A 19,021-nucleotide genomic window follows, 5' to 3' on the forward strand; every position below is an offset into this window, starting at 1 on the left:
GGAATTTTTCAGAGCTTATAACCGGAGTGCCAAGAGGAGCGCAGAACTTTGGATATGTGAGTATGGACACAGGAATGCAAAACGTACTTGAGATTGGTGTGTTTTGCAAGGATTTGGGAGGAAATAGTACAATAAGTTGAGAACCTTGACGATCAAAGTGGCGTCACTGCATTAGAATGACCCCTGAACTCAAGTGCAAACACCCCCCCAGACCCCCACCCCCTACCCCCCAAGTGAGAGAGGAAAAAGGTCCTGCTGCAATGTCCTTCATAGGCATGCAGTGCAAACAACATTTGATTTAGTAACATTCTAACAAAATATTGTTGTTTTTTTAAATACAAATTAAATACAGTATTATTTATTCTATGGACCACTACCAAATTCTCAGCATTGCAAATTAAAGAAGAAAAAGGATGAGAAAGGAATAGAGGAAGATTTGTGGATATGTCAAAGTATGCTACAAAACAATTTGATATTTTGGCAACATAATTGATAGTTTTACAGTATAATGATCATAATATATGTATTGACATCGCAACACGGCGGCACGGTGGACGACTAGTTAGAGCGTCAGCCTCACAGTTCTGAGGCCCGGGGTTCAATCCCCGGCCCCGCCTGTGTGGAGTTTGCATGTTCTCCCCGTCCGTGCCTGCGTGGGTTTTCTCCGGGCACTCCGGTTTCCTCCCACATCCCAAAAACATGCATTAATTGGAGACTCTAAATTGCCCGTAGGTGTGGCTGTGAGTGCGAATAGTTGTTTGTTTGTATGTGCCTTGCGATTGGCTGGCAACCAGTTCAGGGTGTACCCCGCCTCCTGCCCGTTGATCGCTGGGATAGGCTCCAGCACGCCCGCGACCCTAGTGAGGAGAAGTGGTTCAGAAAATGGATGGATGGATGGACATCGCAACACATCAATATCTATGTAACGGATGAAAGGAAAACATAATCTTCTTGCAGATTAAGCATATGTCACAATTTTAAAAACTGGAAAAAAAGTGGAAAAAATGCAGTTTTCTTTTCCAATAAAAGGGTTGTTTGTCGAATTAAGATTTTTATTGGGAAGCAAGGGAAGAACATAGCATATTCACCACTACGTATTCTATAAGAACATAACACAAGCAGCAGTTGCAACAGCACATCTGATGGCAACAGTGTTAATTTACAATATCTAATGATGGTTCTCTATATGAATGCTGTGACCGTGAGAGATAATAACACGATGTCCCACCGCATTGCGATTCTTCGTTCTTATTACGTGGCATAAGAAGGCAGGCTTTCAGTTACTGCCAGTACTGTTTTTCATTTGCTTGTTTTACATTCATGACCCAGAATGTTTTTTTATTCAAATGTTTACTGTAATTACGACCACATAGGTTTGTGATGCACCACAGCACATGACGATTTATACAAATTTGGGTTATGTCACCGTCGTAGGAACTGAACTCTATCATAAAGCTAGGACAGCGCCCCCCCCCCTGAGACTAGTACAGTACCAAGCGGACATTTGTGTGTGCACGTGGCTCGCTCAGACGCCCTATGTGATGCGGTGCGTTCAACTGGTGTGCGCTCTTATGGGAACTTGTCCTGGGGCTGACTGTGCCGGTCCTCCCTAATGACACACTGCTTCCGCCGCATGTGGAGGGTGCTGACCCCACGTCACCCCGGTAACCCGCCTTCACACACACGACCCCCCCGGCTTAACCTGCAACCACAGTGCACGCAGAGTACACACGCACTCTGCAACACTGTGTATAATGGTTGTGTTCATGTCAGTGACAACCATCTCACTGGGACCAGTTACCGTTTAACGTTATGAATCTTATATTTGTGTTTATCTTCATCTCTCTTTCTGTTTGTAAATCAATGCCGGTTTAGTGTGTCTTTGGAACATCTGTGATTGGGTCAAGCAGTCTACTCCTGTGTGTGTGTGTGTGTGTGTGTGTGTGTGTGTGCGTGCGCGTACGTGTGCGCGCGTGTGTGTGTGTGTTAAGCCCCCGGCTGTCTCCATGTGGTTGTTATTTTAGGTCTTATGAAGGAATTCTCAGCCTCCCCCTCTATCCCCATCTCCCCACAAGCAGCGTTACTTTTGGGGGAACGAGGGAGTGAGAAGGGGGGTTAAAGGGGAGCACAGGGGATGGTAATGGGAGAGGGCAGGAGAAAAAGAGGCATTTAAGCTTTTTGGTGTGGGTTTTAGTGTTAGATTTTTTTTTCGCATTGTTTTGTATGTTTAGTTTGCTGTGTGGTAAGGACAAAATGTGCTGAGGCATCACAAGTGGTCCTTCTGCTTCTTTAGGTGGTGATGATCAACTCCTCCAACCTGACCTTCATCCAGAATTTCACAGGGGAACAGGTAGAAGCATCAGTACATCCCACTCATTCCTCACCCATGCATTTCCTAATGCAAAGTGCAACGTGTATTTGTAGTGTCTCTGCCATTTTAATACAGAGCACAAATTCATTTGTGAACATTTATTTGTATGAATAAATTTGTGTCATCATCTTTTTAGTGCTGTTTTGGGAGTATTTTCTGCAGTGTGTATTGGACAACAATGTGATTTTGAATTGCCCTGTGATGCGAGTGTAACTGGCATACACTGAAAATGTCTGTTAAATTTCCAAGGAACTTTCCGTTGGATGTTGGGGGATTTGGGAAATATTTGAAGTTGAACAGTTTCCATATAAATTAATGACATTATAAGTTCTTGAATGATAAAAATCACGATAAGTTCCAAATTTTACCGTAGGAAATTATTGTATGTGTAGAACGGTTTTTACTGTAGTAAGGTTTACATAAGTGAAAAAATTATCCGGCCATTTGATTTCTGTTGTGCTCATTTGTGTCATGGCTAATTGGAGCCAATCTCAGCTGACTTTGGTACTCCCTGGACTCTTTGGGCACATATAGACAAACAACAATTAGTGCTCATATTCATACTAATGGACAATTTACAGTCTTAAATGCATGGTTTTGGAAAGTAGGAGCAAGCCATAGTACACGTAGAAAACCTACGAAAGCACGGAGTAAAATGCAAACCCCGCACATCCTATTTTTAAAAATCTTTTCATTACGAGCATTATATTATTGTGACTTTTCTTTCCTGATTGTCGGGAATTAAACTAGAGTGACATGATAATAATAATAATAATGCAGAAATGAGAAGGTTTGGGTTGCTGAGGACACTGTTGGGGAAGGGTTGCCGTCTTCTGGGGCAACCCTAATAATTAATTAATTAATTTTTTTCCCCATGGAAAGTTTCCAATTTTGAAAATGTCTAGAATTGTTTTACCCTCCTGGCATATGCAATGTTTTTCCTGGGTCAGTGGGTCACAAATTATTTTGCTCTACAAATACTGCCAGGCAACAAGTGGCCTGGCAATGTAAACATGTACACATGACCCAGAACGGTTGTGTTGTTTTTGCATATTCTAGATGATAAGACGTGTATCTCAGTTGTTTGCGAGGTATAACATTTGGAAGAGAAATTGGAATTTAAACAAGATTATTAATTAACTCATTCACTGTCACCCTTCCACCTAACATCGGTATTTGACTTCCAAAGCCGTCAATGGCAGTGAATGTGTTTTAACAAAGAATTTGAGAAAGACTGCTTTTACAGAAATGTGGCCGAGCTGCTTAAATGGTTGGTGCCACCATTGTCCTCCTTTTGTATAATATTCAATGCTCTGTCCCTCAGATGGCCTCTTATTTTGGCTACTCAGTGGCTGTAACCGACCTGAATGGAGATGGGTAAGTGGACCATATCATATTTGCATGAATTGCATGTATGTATTAGATCTAATCGCCACCTTGTGCGTCCAGGATGGATGATGTGCTAGTCGGAGCCCCCCTCTACATGGAGAGGGAGATGGAGAGCAAACCCAAAGAAGTGGGGAGGGTCTACTTGTACCTGCAGAAGGGCCCGCTCACCTTCTCCCAACCCATCGCCCTCACCGGCACGCACACCTTCGGGCGCTTCGGCACAGCTATAGCGCCTCTGGGAGACGTCAACAACGATGGTTACAACGGTAAGCTGGAGGAGTGAAAAAAAAAGTTTGTGGGAAAGAAAAGATACAAAGGAAATTAAGATGGATTAAATTTATCTGAGTAACACAAACAAATGCGAGAGGAAAAATAACAACTCCTCTGTGCATACTTCACGATCTTTACCATTTTTGGCTTGAGGCTGTTAGAGAAGTGGCAGATAATAACAAAAACTTGACCTTATTATTGTAGCGTTATTACATCAATAATAGAATGAACCTTTAATAGCCAATTTCCTTTTTAGGGTAAGCATTCGTGCAGGCTTGTTTCAGAGTTTGAATTAAAGAGAAAATAACGATGATGTGTTTTGTCCAACATATCCAATGGAGACTGTTCTCACCATAATTTAGGAGGAGTTTGTACAACGAATGTGTTGGGATTAGAGGGAAACTGAGGAATTTGGGGATAATGAAAAGAAATTGTTCTTTGATTCAGTTGGTTTCATGAGAGTAATACATTGGAAAATCTAATATCAACAGCCATTGCTTTTCAATAAAATCTTACCTCTAAAGTCGCATACAACATGCTGTCATGCATGCGAGACCTAAGGATTAACACAATTTTACACCTGTTTGACAGTTAACAATGTTTGAATGATACTCAAAACATTGCTTGGTGATGGAAATACACTGTACTTGTGTAGAGATGTTTGTTGAAAACAGTTGCATAAAAAAGAAAAATGTGTTTTATGATATTTTTTTAATAAACCTTGATTTAGAGTCACAACAATCTAGTCAAATGTAGTGCAATAACGGTCTGCATTGCCATAGTTGCCGGTAGAGGACAAGAAATAAAGCCACATGCTCATCAGTTTTGAAATAAGTTGGCCTTCCCCAGTGATGCTCACTCACCCGCAGTGAGTGCACTAATTCACATATTATTCCCCTCACGGTTGAAGTCTATTACTACTTAGGTTTTACTTTGTCTAGATTAAACTGAAAGTCTGCACAAGTTCATATTCAGAATGTCTGTCTTTGTTTGTATTTGCAATAATAAAAACGCAGGAGGTCCCCTCCTCTCAACCTCCAGCCATTGTTGCAGTTTAGAGGGTTCTACAAAGCTCAATGAATGGCTGTTTACAGTTTTAGAGTGGTTCGTGGTCTGTCTGCCAATTTTGGACAAAGGTTTTTAAGTCAATCTTATAACCGACAGATCTTTTTCTGCATTTCTTGTACATTCTGGACTATGTGTGGGCTCTGACAGAGGAAATCCCATCAAAAGCTCAAACGTGAGAGCTCGCCGTCCGGTCAGGAAGTGCTGCAATGAAAGGTCGTCCGCGTGAACACGTTTCCGCCCGTGATGTCCGAGGTCAAAGCCTTGTTGTCTGAGCAAGTTATGCCTGGAGATGGAAATCATCTGGGAGTGAGTTTCTGTCCTGGAGCCTAGAGTTCATTTCTCTTCTGTCTGTTTGTTTTATCCTCACATTGATTGGACTCACACACATGCACACCAGCCTGGAGCTCCAATATCGACGCAGGTGAGACAATCATGACGAAGGGATTCACATCTGGCCCTTTACGTACGACATCCATCCAAGTGATTTATGTTTTACTTATTCACGGACGCTGTCCGTTAATGTGCGTTTCACCCCCGTTAAACTATCAGATCAATAGCCAGTGAATCAATAGCGAGGGTTTCACTGGCAGGCAACACAAATCGCATCAAGCTGTCTGTCAGGATGTGACAGGCTCCCAGGGGCTGCAGAGGATGCTCTTAGCGACAAGCGTGGACTTTTTTTAATCTAATGAGCGCTCGCCGGTGTCTGCCTCATTTCGTTATTGTGCATGACATCACAATCGTCATGGCAACGTCGCGCTCAGGGTCATCAGTGACTTTTCTTTTTTGAGCATGTCAAATTGTTTAAGTGTGCAAAAGCATACCTGTACCTCCCATTTTTTTTCATCAGTGTGTAATCACTGGCAGATGTCATCATAGTGTTTGTACATTCCTCAACCATCCATGTTTGCACTCATCCTCACGGTTTGTTTAGAATCAGCTGTTTAAACAAGTTGAGCGCAGCTGAGTTCACCGTTTATAGACCCATATGTTTTTATTTTTAATCATCTCAATTAACTTCCTGTCACCATCGCTCATACTGATCTACGTGATGACTGTGACATCATTGGAGTGGTGTTTTTCTCTTCTGTTTTGAAGTAGAAAACCATCAAATCCACCTAAACTGAGACGATGCGGACAGCAATTGGACAATGGAAAAGCCGCATTGGCAGCTGACGTTTCGGTTTTTGGGAGGATCTGTAGCGCATCAATATCAACATTGTGGTAGTTGGTATATGCTCACTTTTGTAAGTAAGTACTCCTAAGTACTGCATTCAATAAAGGTTGATGATACCTTACGAGGCGGCACGGTGAACCACTGGTTAGAGCGTCAGCCTCACAGTTCTGAGGTCCGGGGTTCAATCCCCGGCCCCGCCTGTGTGGAGTTTGCATGTTCTCCCTGTGCCTGCGTAGGTTTTCTCCGGGCACTCCGGTTTCCTCCCACATCCCAAACACATGCATTAATTGGAGACTCTAAATTGCCCGTAGGTGTGACTGTGAGTGCAAATGGTTGTTTGCTTGTATGTGCCCTGCGATTGGCTGGGAACCAGTTCAGGGTGTACCCCGCCTCCTGCCCAATGATAGCTGGGATAGGCTCCAGCACGCCCGCGACCCTAGTGAGGAGAAGCGTCTCAGAAAATGGATGGATGGATACCTTACGAAGAGACCTTGGACACAGAAAACTATTCTTTATTATGCCTTTTTTATTCCTATTTTCCTCTTCATGTTGCAGAATGCTGAACAATTCACTATTCTATATTAAACATTATTAATATATCTGAATCAAGTTGGCACTGCCCCTAAAGTCACCACTGTCATTGTTTAAAGTCTGTAGGAGAGTTTCACATCATTTGTATGCTGCTCTGGCGCATGCTGTTGTGTAACAATACATTAAGACACTTGCAGGCACACAGCGACGCATACAGTGTATACTGTACACACAGTATATGCTCGATACAGCGTATACTGTAAATACAGTATATGCTGTATACAGTATACAGACATGGATACACTTATCCACTCTAGTCTGGTTCATGTGGAACTATGTACTTGTTTTGAGGGGCTTGGGCTGAGGGGGTCCAGAGACAAACATGATGTCTTGAAAGGTTTATGCACTACAGGAGCCAGTCGTTCTCTAGTGTAGGTTCATGCAAATATGCACCAAACGTCATTGCATATAATGATCCGACTTTTTCTGTGAGGGCAAGTGCTTGTGTATGCTGGTTGCATTCTGTATGTGTGTGTTTTTCCACTACACGTGTGAAAGCCGTCTGCAGGAGTTTGAGGTAATAGTTCAACCTTTTATGGAAATGTACTTGCTTACCTGCTGTCCCGCCAAGAATTAGATGAGAAGATCAGTGGGGGCTTTTACGTTTATACCCAAGATACAGCGCAAGAACCGTTTGGCTAATCTTGAAGATAGAAATAGTTAACCCCACTTTCGGCAAAATTGAAAGAATACATTTTTCTCATTCCACTCAGGGCTTAGATTGTTATTATTATTGAGCATTGCAGTAAAAAATGGTTAGGGATGATGGGAAATAAGTTAGCCCGGTAAAAAGAAAAATATAAACTGATGCGGGGACAACAATAACTTCCTGGACATGGAAAGAAAGGAAATCACTTATTTTAGTCTTCATGCTGAGCTCAATAAGCATTCTGTGTTTCGTGTTACCATGAGAACAACATCAGCTCTAGCTATTCATTTTTGGCACATTGTGTGTCAATAGAGTCCCAAGAAATTGATACAATTTCATACTCTGCTTTCAGTAACTTGATAAGATTGCTTAATGTATTTTTTGGGGGGGGCGGGGGAGCATAGTGTCGAGTGGTTAGCATGTCTGCCTCACAGTTCTGAGAATTGGTGTTCAAATCTCAGCTCCAGCCTTCCTGTGTGGATTTTGCATGCTTTCTCTGGGTACTCCGGCTTCTTCCCGCATTCCAAAAAAATATCTGTTAGGTTAATTGAAGACCTATATGGTAAAGACAGACCGAGCAGAACAACTTACTGTGATGAAACTAGACTTTATTTTTACGGCACTTGTCACATGTCAGTGACATCGAAACACTCGTGCAGTGCTTCCGCTGTGTCTTTAGACCAAACTTATCTTGGCCATGTGTATGAAGTTGTGGTGAGACTCGCCAGAGGAGTGACAGAAGAGTAACAATAACACCAACTTTTCAAATACTGTACAGATTTACAACAAGTAAGATGTTTAAATATAGCTAAGTGTTGTTGTGCGCACGCATCTGTTTTACAAACCTCATTTTTTAAATGTACAGTGTTTAATGCTAACTGCTCGTTGCTAAGATAGGAGGGTGGAAATTTACCACTATGTTGCATTTTTATTCAACCTCAGGGAATATATTACGTGTCATTTTATGTTTGTAGTTATTCTGTATTTTTTCCAAATTTTATGTTATCACTCTAAACTCCTGTGTTTTGAAAGCAAAATATAATGTTCTGCCTTGTTTTCAGCAGCATGTGTGCCACGTTCGTGGAATTGGTTGAGGCAGGAATGTCATTTTTAAGGATATACTGACATTCGTGTTGTGGTAAAGTACTTAAATTTTTTATCCCTATGAAATTCTTATGAGACAGTTGGGATACGATTTCAACATCAAAGATGGCTAGAATACCGAGATACCTGCAATGACCTAAATATGTCAGAGAAAGAAATAACTCATAGCTAAACCAATGGCAATGATTTGAAAGGATGCTGAAGAGCTTACTGATATTGTCATGGGGGCAGGTAGACAAAGGTCGCTTGGAATGTTTTCCCTGATTTGCTTTCAAGGGGACCAGAACCGTGGTGATGTCTAAACCATGTGCATGTGTGTCATCCCTCAGACGTGGCAGTGGGTTGTCCGTTCGGCGGAGAGGATCGCGGAGGGCGAGTATTGATCTTTAACGGCCACAGAGATGCAACGACACGGGGTCTGACCCTGAGCCAGGAGCTGAGAGCGGCCTCCGACACAGCTGGAGGCCTGCCTGGTTACGGCTTTACCCTGAGAGGAGGCCAGGATCTGGACCACAACCAATACCCTGGTAAAGACGCAACAAGCCAGTCCTGCTCTGCTTACTGCCCGTGTTTGTATCATCAAAATTCCTTTTAAAGTTGGAAATCCTTCACCTTTCCCCTCACTGTCCTGCTGCTCTTATTACATCCTCCCTCCTCTTCATTCCTGACCTCCACATTTCTTCATTCCTCCTTTTACCATGTTCTCCTCTGCTGCCTCCCTCGGCTCACTCTGCGAAAGTAATCATTTGGAAGGAGGGCCGCCAAGGAGCTTTGCCAATGAACTGAATACAGTACATTCTATACTGAGACTCTACGCAACAATCTATCTAGATCTGTCTGTCTATCTATCAAGCTATGTACCTCGCTAGCAGATAGATAGATAGATAGATAGATAGATAGATAGATAGATAGATAGATAGATAGATAGATAGATAGATAGATAGATAGATAGATAGATAGATAGATAGATAGATAGATAGATAGATAGATAGATAGATAGATAGATAGATAGATAGATAGATAGATAGATAGATAGATAGATAGATAGATAGATAGATAGATAGATAGATAGATAGATAGATAGATAGATAGATAGATAGATAGATAGATAGATAGATAGATAGATAGATACCAGACTATCCCTCCCTTCTTCACTCTGTCAATGCATCCATCCACCCATATCATGCCTCCCTACAACCATCATCGCTACATCCATACATCTGTCCATACATCCATCCACCTCACCGTCCTCACTCAGTCCAACCATCCCTCCCTCCATCTCTCCCTCCACACCATCCTCACTCCATCCAACATTCATGTATCAATCCCTCCTTCCTTCCCTCCCTCTCCCACACCCCTTCCTTACTCTATCCATCAATCCATCCATTCCTCCCTCCACCCCACCATTTTCAATCTTCCACCGACCCCTCCTTTCTCCTCCATCTATCACTTCCTCCCTCCTTCACTCCCTCCTTCCTCACTCAATCCATCCATCCATCCCTCCCTCACCCCACCTTCCTCACTCCAGCTATCCATCCCTTCGTCAATACCTCCTTCCATTCCTTTCGATGTAACTAACTCTCCATTCATCGTCTATCTATTCCTCTGCATATGGGGAATCCCTCCCTCCATGTAAGAACAAACCTCTACAATGTAATCAAATTGAGATGTAGATTTGTTTGAGTGTAAGGCAGTTTGTATACATACTTGTTTACATGTGGGCGGGATGAAACCCATTAGAAATGAAGCAGGGCTGTAAAATTACAAATCGTTTTATTAGCTCATTTCTCTGCAATTTGGAGCCACTCTGCTCTCAGGATAACACCACAATTAACTTTACCACTGTTTTCGTTTAAACCAACCTATGTTCTACTGCTGATTACTAAAGTACAGAAAATATAGAAACAATTTTTTTTCTGGAGAAAGAACAGAGTCTGCTCTTTCTTTTGGTAGGTTCAGTGCTTATATTTTCACAGAACACAATATTCTGTGGGTCTTGAAATATTAGTCAAAATGTTCTAAAACTGCGGGAACTCTTGCTTTGAAAACGGCTGACAGTGAATGAAAGTGAAAGGTGCACTACATGGAGTAGTGCCCCCCCGCCTCTCAGTCAAAAGGAAAATAGAGGGACAATTCGTCATGATCAGTGTCTTTTTAGTTGTTCAGGGTTAATAGTGATTTGCCTATGGAACCTATTAAATCTATTTGGATTTTGTTGTCGCCTGTTATGCGTGGTAGTGAGATTGTCCCCCACGATTATTTGTTAATGGAGTATCTGTTTTTTTTGGGGGGGGGACTTTGTAATCATGATTTATTGATCCTGCTACCCAGTAACTTTGTTTGCCTTTTGTAAATAAATTCTTATTATTTTTTTAATTCCCCTGCCCTCAAACCATGCCTTATCGGCTTCCGTTCGCTTGGGTCCACCTGCTTTTTAAGTGCACGCCACCACCACGCCACGCACCCCACATGATGAACACTCTCGTACTCAGAGGATTTCCAACGAAGCTTGTAAAAAGGCTAACTGCTATGTTAGCCCCGCACATTTGATCTGTGTGCTTCAATAAGACAAGACAAGGCACTATAAGCTCCAGTTTTAGCCACATTGTGAGTGTCTTGGGTGTTCCGCAGACAAAGGTTTCATTGGACATTTAGCTAAGTAGCGAGCACGCTACATGAAGGTGAATATAAATATTAATGAAAAGTTGAATATTCAGAGTCATAAAACACATGGTGATCATCAGATAGTGAATATATATTTCCTATCTCCTCCAAGCATAAAATATTGCCACCACCTATAGGACATGGGTGTTCAGCCTCGGTGACACTGTGACTTAGTCCGTGCTCTTGTTCATACCGTAATTGTATGATTAAAACATGGAGACACCACATCTTTATTGAGAAATTACAGATTTCATCCTACGTTTTTTTCTTCGTGGATGGATATCTTTTTAAAGAAAAAACAACATAACAAGACGGTTACAAATATTTTCGCTGTGGGGCAGAGGACACCTTGTATGTCCAAATATCTTCAATTTCACATTTCTTTACAATTCGATACTATTGCTCTCTCCCCATGTCGTATGTTATTTTTTACCCATTATTAACCAATTGAAATCGTTGAAAATAGCTTGAGAACACATTTATTAAGTCTCTTGGACACTTGAACTGTCTCAGAAGTGTCAAAAAAAAAAAAAAAAAGTCTGGATATTTTTTAGACAAGAACAAGTGAAAATAGTTAGGTTAGATACATTGGAGTAATTCTCTTGTTAAAAACAGATAGCTGTAATGCTTCAGTGTAGAAGGAAGCGGTCAGTCATGAAGGAAAGTAGCGTACAGATTCAGCCTAATACACTGCTTACTCAGCTCATCGTTTTATTTATTGCATCATTAACGTTTCAAGGATCTTTGAAAAAGGGTTTGGGAGGAGGAGGTAACCACAGTCGTTTGCTTTTGTGAAGTATTAAAGGATTTATGTCTAGTTGGGGGTACTATCATTTTAATCAATGACAGCCTAATAAATCAGTGTTTTTAAATTAGTGAGTGAATGATTTTGCGGTAGTGATGTGTTGATGTTGGTGCACAACAGTACATGATAGCAATATAAGGTATACAGTAATCCCTTGTTAATGGTGGGGGTTAGGTTTCAGACTCAATAGGTGCAATCTAAGAAGTAGTGACGATATATGTTTTAATTTTTATACATTTTATGTATGAACCTCCTTAGACTCTTATTAATCTTCCCCACACTCTTATAAACATGTTCTATACTCAAACACCTTTTCAGCTCATACAGAAGTACTGGACACTATGTACATTGTATTCTTTGTAATGTGCCCATCCCTCCCTCCATCTCTCCCTCCACACCATCCTCACTCCATCCAACATTCATGTATCAATCCCTCCTTCCTTCCCTCCCTCTCCCACACCCCTTCCTTACTCTATCCATCAATCCATCCATTCCTCCCTCCACCCCACCATTTTCAATCTTCCACCGACCCCTCCTTTCTCCTCCATCTATCACTTCCTCCCTCCTTCACTCCCTCCTTCCTCACTCAATCCATCCATCCATCCCTCCCTCACCCCACCTTCCTCACTCCAGCTATCCATCCCTTCGTCAATACCTCCTTCCATTCCTTTCGATGTAACTAACTCTCCATTCATCGTCTATCTATTCCTCTGCACATGGGGAATCCCTCCCTCCATGTAAGAACAAACCTCTACAATGTAATCAAATTGAGATGTAGATTTGTTTGAGTGTAAGGCAGTTTGTATACATACTTGTTTACATGTGGGCGGGATGAAACCCATTAGAAATGAAGCAGGGCTGTAAAATTACAAATCGTTTTATTAGCTCATTTCTCTGCAATTTGGAGCCACTCTGCTCTCAGGATAACACCACAATTAACTTTACCTTTTCTTTTCTTTGCTTGTACCACCCTTCCCCCTTTTTGTGTGCATGTGGCCAGAGTGATGATGATTTCTTAATTTTCCGATGTAGGCACACGCCTAAATGCACACATTGCGTGGCTTGTGATTTGTTTCATTAGCGGTGTAGGGGGTGAGTTCCAGGCTCCTGGTTAAAGTGAGACTTTGTGTAACTGCTTATTAGAAATGCTGCAATTAGAAACAGTGTGGTGTAAATGCAAATACAAGGGTAACAGGTTGAAACTTTGGTGCAGGAGGAAGTTGGGTTGAGTCTCTGGGTGGCAAAATAGTGGTCCAACGCAAATACATGCGGCATTTAAGCTCACAAATGTGTAGTGCGGCCCGTGTCGCCTGTCATTAAGGAGCCGGTAGACGGAAGTGAGGCACACACACATGGTGAGTCGTTTGCAGGTCAGTTAAGTCACACTGTTCAAAGGTAGCAAAGATGTTTGATCAGGCTTATGAGAGGACTGTGAGGCCTGCAAGTTGCCATTAACGTTCAATGTTATTACTCACAGACACAGTACAGCATCATAAACTTTGAGCTACTTTTAGCTACAATTGAGGGTTGTGTCGTATATATTTCTGTTTTTTGATAGGTTGCAGTAGGAAGCTAAGGGTGACGGGAAACTCAAAATGAGCAAAAAGTGTGCAATTGTGATACCAAAATTGCAACCGAGCAGAAGTTACTTTACTGTGACTACAGCTGCACCAAAAAATGTTAACGCATTAAAAAAAACATATATTTTTTTTAAATTGCACTTAAAGAAATGTTTTTCGATTTGACTCGCAGTATTAAATTTTTTTTCCATTCAGGGTTCTACATGTAGCCACCCCTAGCTCTGCCCCTAGTCATCATGGTAATGAAAGCTGTACCCCCCAGTGAGTAAAGGCCTTTAATTGAAGACACAGAGATGATATTTCATTAAAGATGTTGGAAGCCTTGCAGGAGCACTAGGGTTAGGGTGAGGGTCAGCCACTGGATCACGGTCAGATTCCCAGTGGATGGCTTTTAGGAGCAGCTCGGGGGTGAAAGGTGAAAAATGGACAACATTTACCTGCCAGTCACACAGGCATGCTGATTTACAAAGAGCTAAGGCAATGTTTTTCTATGTGTGTGGTGCTGAGGCGTCATTACGTTTGTCATCAAGTACAAATTTATTGCGAATTTTTCTCAACTTGCAATAATAGTGCAGATCCGAGTAATACTCCAGAAATAATATTTGTCAGCTATTCATTGTGGTATAATGTTGCACATCATATGGAAAACCCATCTCCCAGTGCACTTGCGCAAATAAGTCACAGAATAATTTAAAATCCCACACAGACACCCAAGAAAGAAGAAATCCTGAGCATCTCCTCAGAAACCAACTTCTTTTCCACCGAGTGCCATTGACTTTTGACCTCTCCTCATCACTGCTGGTCCCCCGCAGTCAGCGCGTCCCGCCAGTGACAGCTTGACAGTCTGTCTAAACTCTGCGCGAAGGTCGTGTTTTCTTAGCAATAGATGGACACCATCAACTCGAGAGGCTGCATTACCAGGAGAAAACTCTGTTAAAACACATATGCACTTTAAACGTGTACTGGTAGAAAAAGATTGACATGTAAAGGAAAGTAAGCCAATATTTTATTATTAGTCTTCCACTTAAACCTCAAATCAGAGAGTGGTTTTAAGGAAAGATACCTACCAATTGCAAGGATGGAGTTTCCTGCTTCCCGAGACCAATACAGCCGGAGGGACCCAGAAACTTGGAGCAAGGTGCTTCTATGCATCTCTCACCATCTGGTGAAAGCACACTTTGCCCCTGATGCCTTTCACAGATTGTAATTTATTAAAGGCCAGGTACATGAGCCTCTACCCCCTCCCCCTCCTTAAACTGTGCTTCCTCTCTCCCTGCCCCCTTCTGTACACCTCCAAGTGCCCAACAAAAGCCACATCTCATGGTCCATCCTTGTCACAACCACACATAGCAGCCCCCAGCACCCTGGGCGACAAGGGAGTGGGGCCTAAATGTTTAATGTTGTGGTTTCAGTCAAAGAGAGAAACAGATGTGACTCTTTCCAATTCAGTTAGTCCCCTTCTTAAATATGCAGGAAGGGGACAAACACGACAAAGGACGACAACATGAGTACACTTAAACTATACGGGCAAGTTATCGAAAAGCCCTTTGGGCTTGGTTACAAAGTAAATCCATACATATTAACATCGTTTATCAAACAAAATTTGATCGCATGTATCCATATCATTTCACAATCAGACCATGTATTGTGGTTTTACCCCTTTTGTCAAAAAATCCATAAGTCAGTTGTAAACACACAAGTGATTAATTGACTTTTATAAACTAGTACTCTAGTTAGTTGCCGCTCTGCATGTGCATTAAGATGTTTTCTTTCTTGGGATCATGTTAACTTAATTTGACTACGTCTGGTTTTAGTGGCTTGTATCAATTAAGTGCCTTTCTTTACAATTGACAGATTGTTTTAATCAGTGTGTGTGTGTGTGTGTGTGTGTGTGTGTGTGTGTGTGCGCGTGTGTGTGTGTGTGTGTCCGTCCCCATAACCACAAGCACTAAATACCAGCATTCTTGGAAACTGCACGAGCCAATTAAAAGTTCATCCCAAAATTCATGAAAACAACAAATAGCTGCATATAATGAGGTTGTGTTGCTGTCATGCAAGCTAAGTTGCTGCTCAGCCATGTGGAACGATGTAGCCTAAATATAAATACAGACATGAAGATTTTTTGGGGGTGTCTGAATTTAGTCTGGGGTGGGTCATGGGTAAAAAGCGAAAGTGGAGCGATAGCCGCACCTCACCCCGTGTCCTTGTGCGTGTGTATTAAACAAAATGAGTGTGTGTTGATGAAGATTGTTTGAAGGCTTAAAATCAATCCCATGTGTGGCCCTCTTTGAAACCCTCTTACTTCCCTTCTCCTCTCTCTCTCTCGCTCTCCCCCGCATGCAGACTTGATCGTGGGATCATTTGGTGCTGGAGAGGTGTCTGTGTACAGGTAATGCAAGACCTTGCCCTTGGTTCTTTAAAATTCAAGGCTTACCTCACAAAAAATGGCCTCCATTTAATTGTGTTGTGGCATGTGGACGTGTGTGTGTTTGCTCATAGGGCTCAAGCTGTTGTGTCTGTGGAGGCGGCAATGATCCTGACTCCCAGGATCCTGAATCCTGATGACAGACAGTGTCATCTGCCCCTCACTGATACAATGGTGACCTGGTAAGATCTCTGTGCCACACTCACATTTACATAATTTAGAATCTTCAATTTATAGAACGTGTATGTTTTTTAAATTTGGGAGGAAGCTGGAGTCTCCTGAGAAAACCCACACAAACACGGGGCAATCATGCATACTAGGCCTATAAGCCCAGATTTAAACCCAGGATTTGTCAACTTTGAGGCAAACCACTATTCCACAGTGGTGGAATAACATAACCTAACATAACCTTATATTGTACATCGCCATCAGCTTTGCATGGAAAATAGTGTCTGGCTAAACCACTATGTAGTCTCTATATCAAGTTATACCATCAAATGTGTTTTAAATGATCAAGGCTGCTGAAAAAAAATGATTCAGTTTGTTGTCAGGACTGCTGACACACATATTATGTATGCAAAAACAAAACACAATGCAGTATTGTGGTCGCCAGCTGTTTTTTTTTTTTTTTTTTTTTTTTTTTTTATTGGAACGCTTAGAGGTTGGACCTTGTGAGCTCTAAGTGGGATGGTTCAAATGTTCCAGCGGTCTTACATGCTAAAATCCCATACTAAGCTATAGAAATAAAGTACTTGACAGTCCTCCCACACTGAAGCTAACGTGACTGGAGCTGTTTTTGTACATAAATATATACACTAGTATTGTAAAGTCACCATCAGATTAGATGTTTTATCAGTCCTAAAATGAATATCTCCCCAGTTTACAATGGTATCGACACACAACGTTTCGGGGTTAAGAACAGTGTGCAATGAAGTAGTTAGCACAGCAGCGTAAAGATATGTAGTCACACGGCTCAAGAAAGCACACTCATTTACCATCACACTTGTTTTTCATTTGATTGTTTTATATTCATGACCTAGAAATGTTTTTCTTACAAATATTTACTGTAATTATGACTTTACCACTGCATTAACATAGGTTAGTGATAGACTACGGCACGCTCTGAATGAGGTACAAATTCTGCTTGGATCATAAGACTTAGTCGTAAACTGCGGACCCCATGTACTAGAATGCAACCAATATGAAAAGGTAACCCCAAATATTTTTCCTGTATCTGTACCTAATATTAAAGGATGAAAGTCAAACATGGGACGAATGAGATCTGCTGCTGCTGTAATGAATCCGAAATCTGTGGCTGGACTCCTGCTGCTTATCCGGAACCATAGCACACAGTGTAACGCATGCACAATCACAGCACACGCTCACACGGACAAATATTTCACCTCTGTTTTTACACATCTGCCCTCAGCAAGGACCCAGTGCAATACCAAACTATATTTCATATAACCTTTTGGGACTATATTAATTTGAAACCTTATAATCCTATTTTCAATATATTATTCTTCCCCTGGGTCAGTTTGGACAGTTGAGTGAGGCCCGAGTCTAAAATCTCCCGCTGCTTCACCTACGTAGTCCGAACATATTAATTCTGGAAGTGGGACTGTTTAGACAAGAGAAGTGTGCTGGGCTCGCTGCCATCATGGTGCAGCGGCGTGTGAGTGTTGGCGGCAGCCGAGACGGGAACAGAGATTTGAGCCTGATTGACAAAAAGCACTAAACTATGGAGCTGTGTCATAATAATACTCAGCTAATTCAAATAAACATGCACAAAGTTGGTTCCGAGGTATGGAACCAGATATGCCATGACACACACGCGCACACACACGCGCACACACACACGCAGGATCAAACAGCAGCACACAGATTTAAATGACACCATAGGAGAGATTATCATGGGACAAGGGGTGAACGTTTGTAGTGATAGCAGGCCTAGTTTCTGTCATATATGCAACTATAGGCAAAAATAAAAACACAAACATTAAGAACGTTACTAGGAAAAGAAATTCTGTAACTTTTATCTCCACAGAGGAGAGTGTTGTTAATAACCCTGCCAAATTTGAATTGTTAAAATAATCGTAATATATGAAATACGGCTTCAAAATCATGAAAAATTCTCGAGACTACGCCTCTGTCAACTGTCGACTGTCAATCAAATACCCCTCTTACTACACATAAAAATGAATACCACGTCTAACATCTTTCTTATGCCTACACATAACGACATGTTTGAGCGAAATAAATCTGATTAAAACCTCCGGTGGTGGCAATATATCCCACCATGTCATCGCGGGGCTTTTCCACGCCTGCGCAAATGATTCCACATGCCGACTGTCATGTCAGACTTCTTAAAAAAACAATTACCTCGCTCTCCTGCCTCTGCTCCATGACATGCGTGCACTCATGGCAAACAACAAGGCGCTCTAAAGTGGCCATGCAACCCCCGAAGACCCCGGTCCACACGGTGGATGTCAAGTCCGACTTTTTATCAAATTTTTCTCCCGTCCTCGATTTCACTTTACAAGGTTTAACCAATCATACGATTCAAAAGACAATCATTTAAAGTGACAGTTGTTGGAGCCTGCCTTGCTTATTGCATTATCGGATTATATTATGTGATTATGTACAGTACATATAAGTTAACAGACCTTGCTTGTGCTTTGCATTAATCATTGTTACTGGAGCTAGCATTAAAAGAGGCATTTAAATCACTGATACATTCAACATTTATTATTTATATTTATTCAAAACGCATTGTAATATGATTCAGCTGCGGATTATCTCAGATATACAGTCTGCTATTGTTTTAAGTAGTCTGTGGTCTCACAAATAAAAGTGCAGACACTGATCCCCTTTTTTTATTTTTCAATATGCAAACAATGCATTCCAGTTTATATTTTTATGAATTTT

At 41.6% G+C, this 19,021-nt stretch overlaps 1 protein-coding gene across 2 annotated transcripts in view; it reads left to right on the forward strand.

Annotated features, from left to right (window-relative positions):
• Window positions 1–19,021, forward strand: part of itga8 (integrin, alpha 8) — a 53,350-nt gene that overhangs the window by 17,584 nt on the left and 16,745 nt on the right. The window contains exons 9-15 of one of the 2 annotated variants that reach the window (XM_061775822.1): window positions 13–56; window positions 2,294–2,350; window positions 3,696–3,748; window positions 3,821–4,026; window positions 8,949–9,146; window positions 16,012–16,057; window positions 16,168–16,275. In XM_061775822.1, the coding sequence (XP_061631806.1) occupies window positions 13–56; window positions 2,294–2,350; window positions 3,696–3,748; window positions 3,821–4,026; window positions 8,949–9,146; window positions 16,012–16,057; window positions 16,168–16,275 (712 nt within the window). The remainder of the gene's footprint in view (window positions 1–12; window positions 57–2,293; window positions 2,351–3,695; window positions 3,749–3,820; window positions 4,027–8,948; window positions 9,147–16,011; window positions 16,058–16,167; window positions 16,276–19,021) is intronic. The other variant, XM_061775823.1, reaches the window with a different exon arrangement.

The sequence above is a fragment of the Phyllopteryx taeniolatus genome, chromosome 6, assembly GCF_024500385.1.
Source record: "Phyllopteryx taeniolatus isolate TA_2022b chromosome 6, UOR_Ptae_1.2, whole genome shotgun sequence".
In the NCBI taxonomy this organism is placed as follows: Eukaryota; Metazoa; Chordata; class Actinopteri; order Syngnathiformes; family Syngnathidae; genus Phyllopteryx; species Phyllopteryx taeniolatus.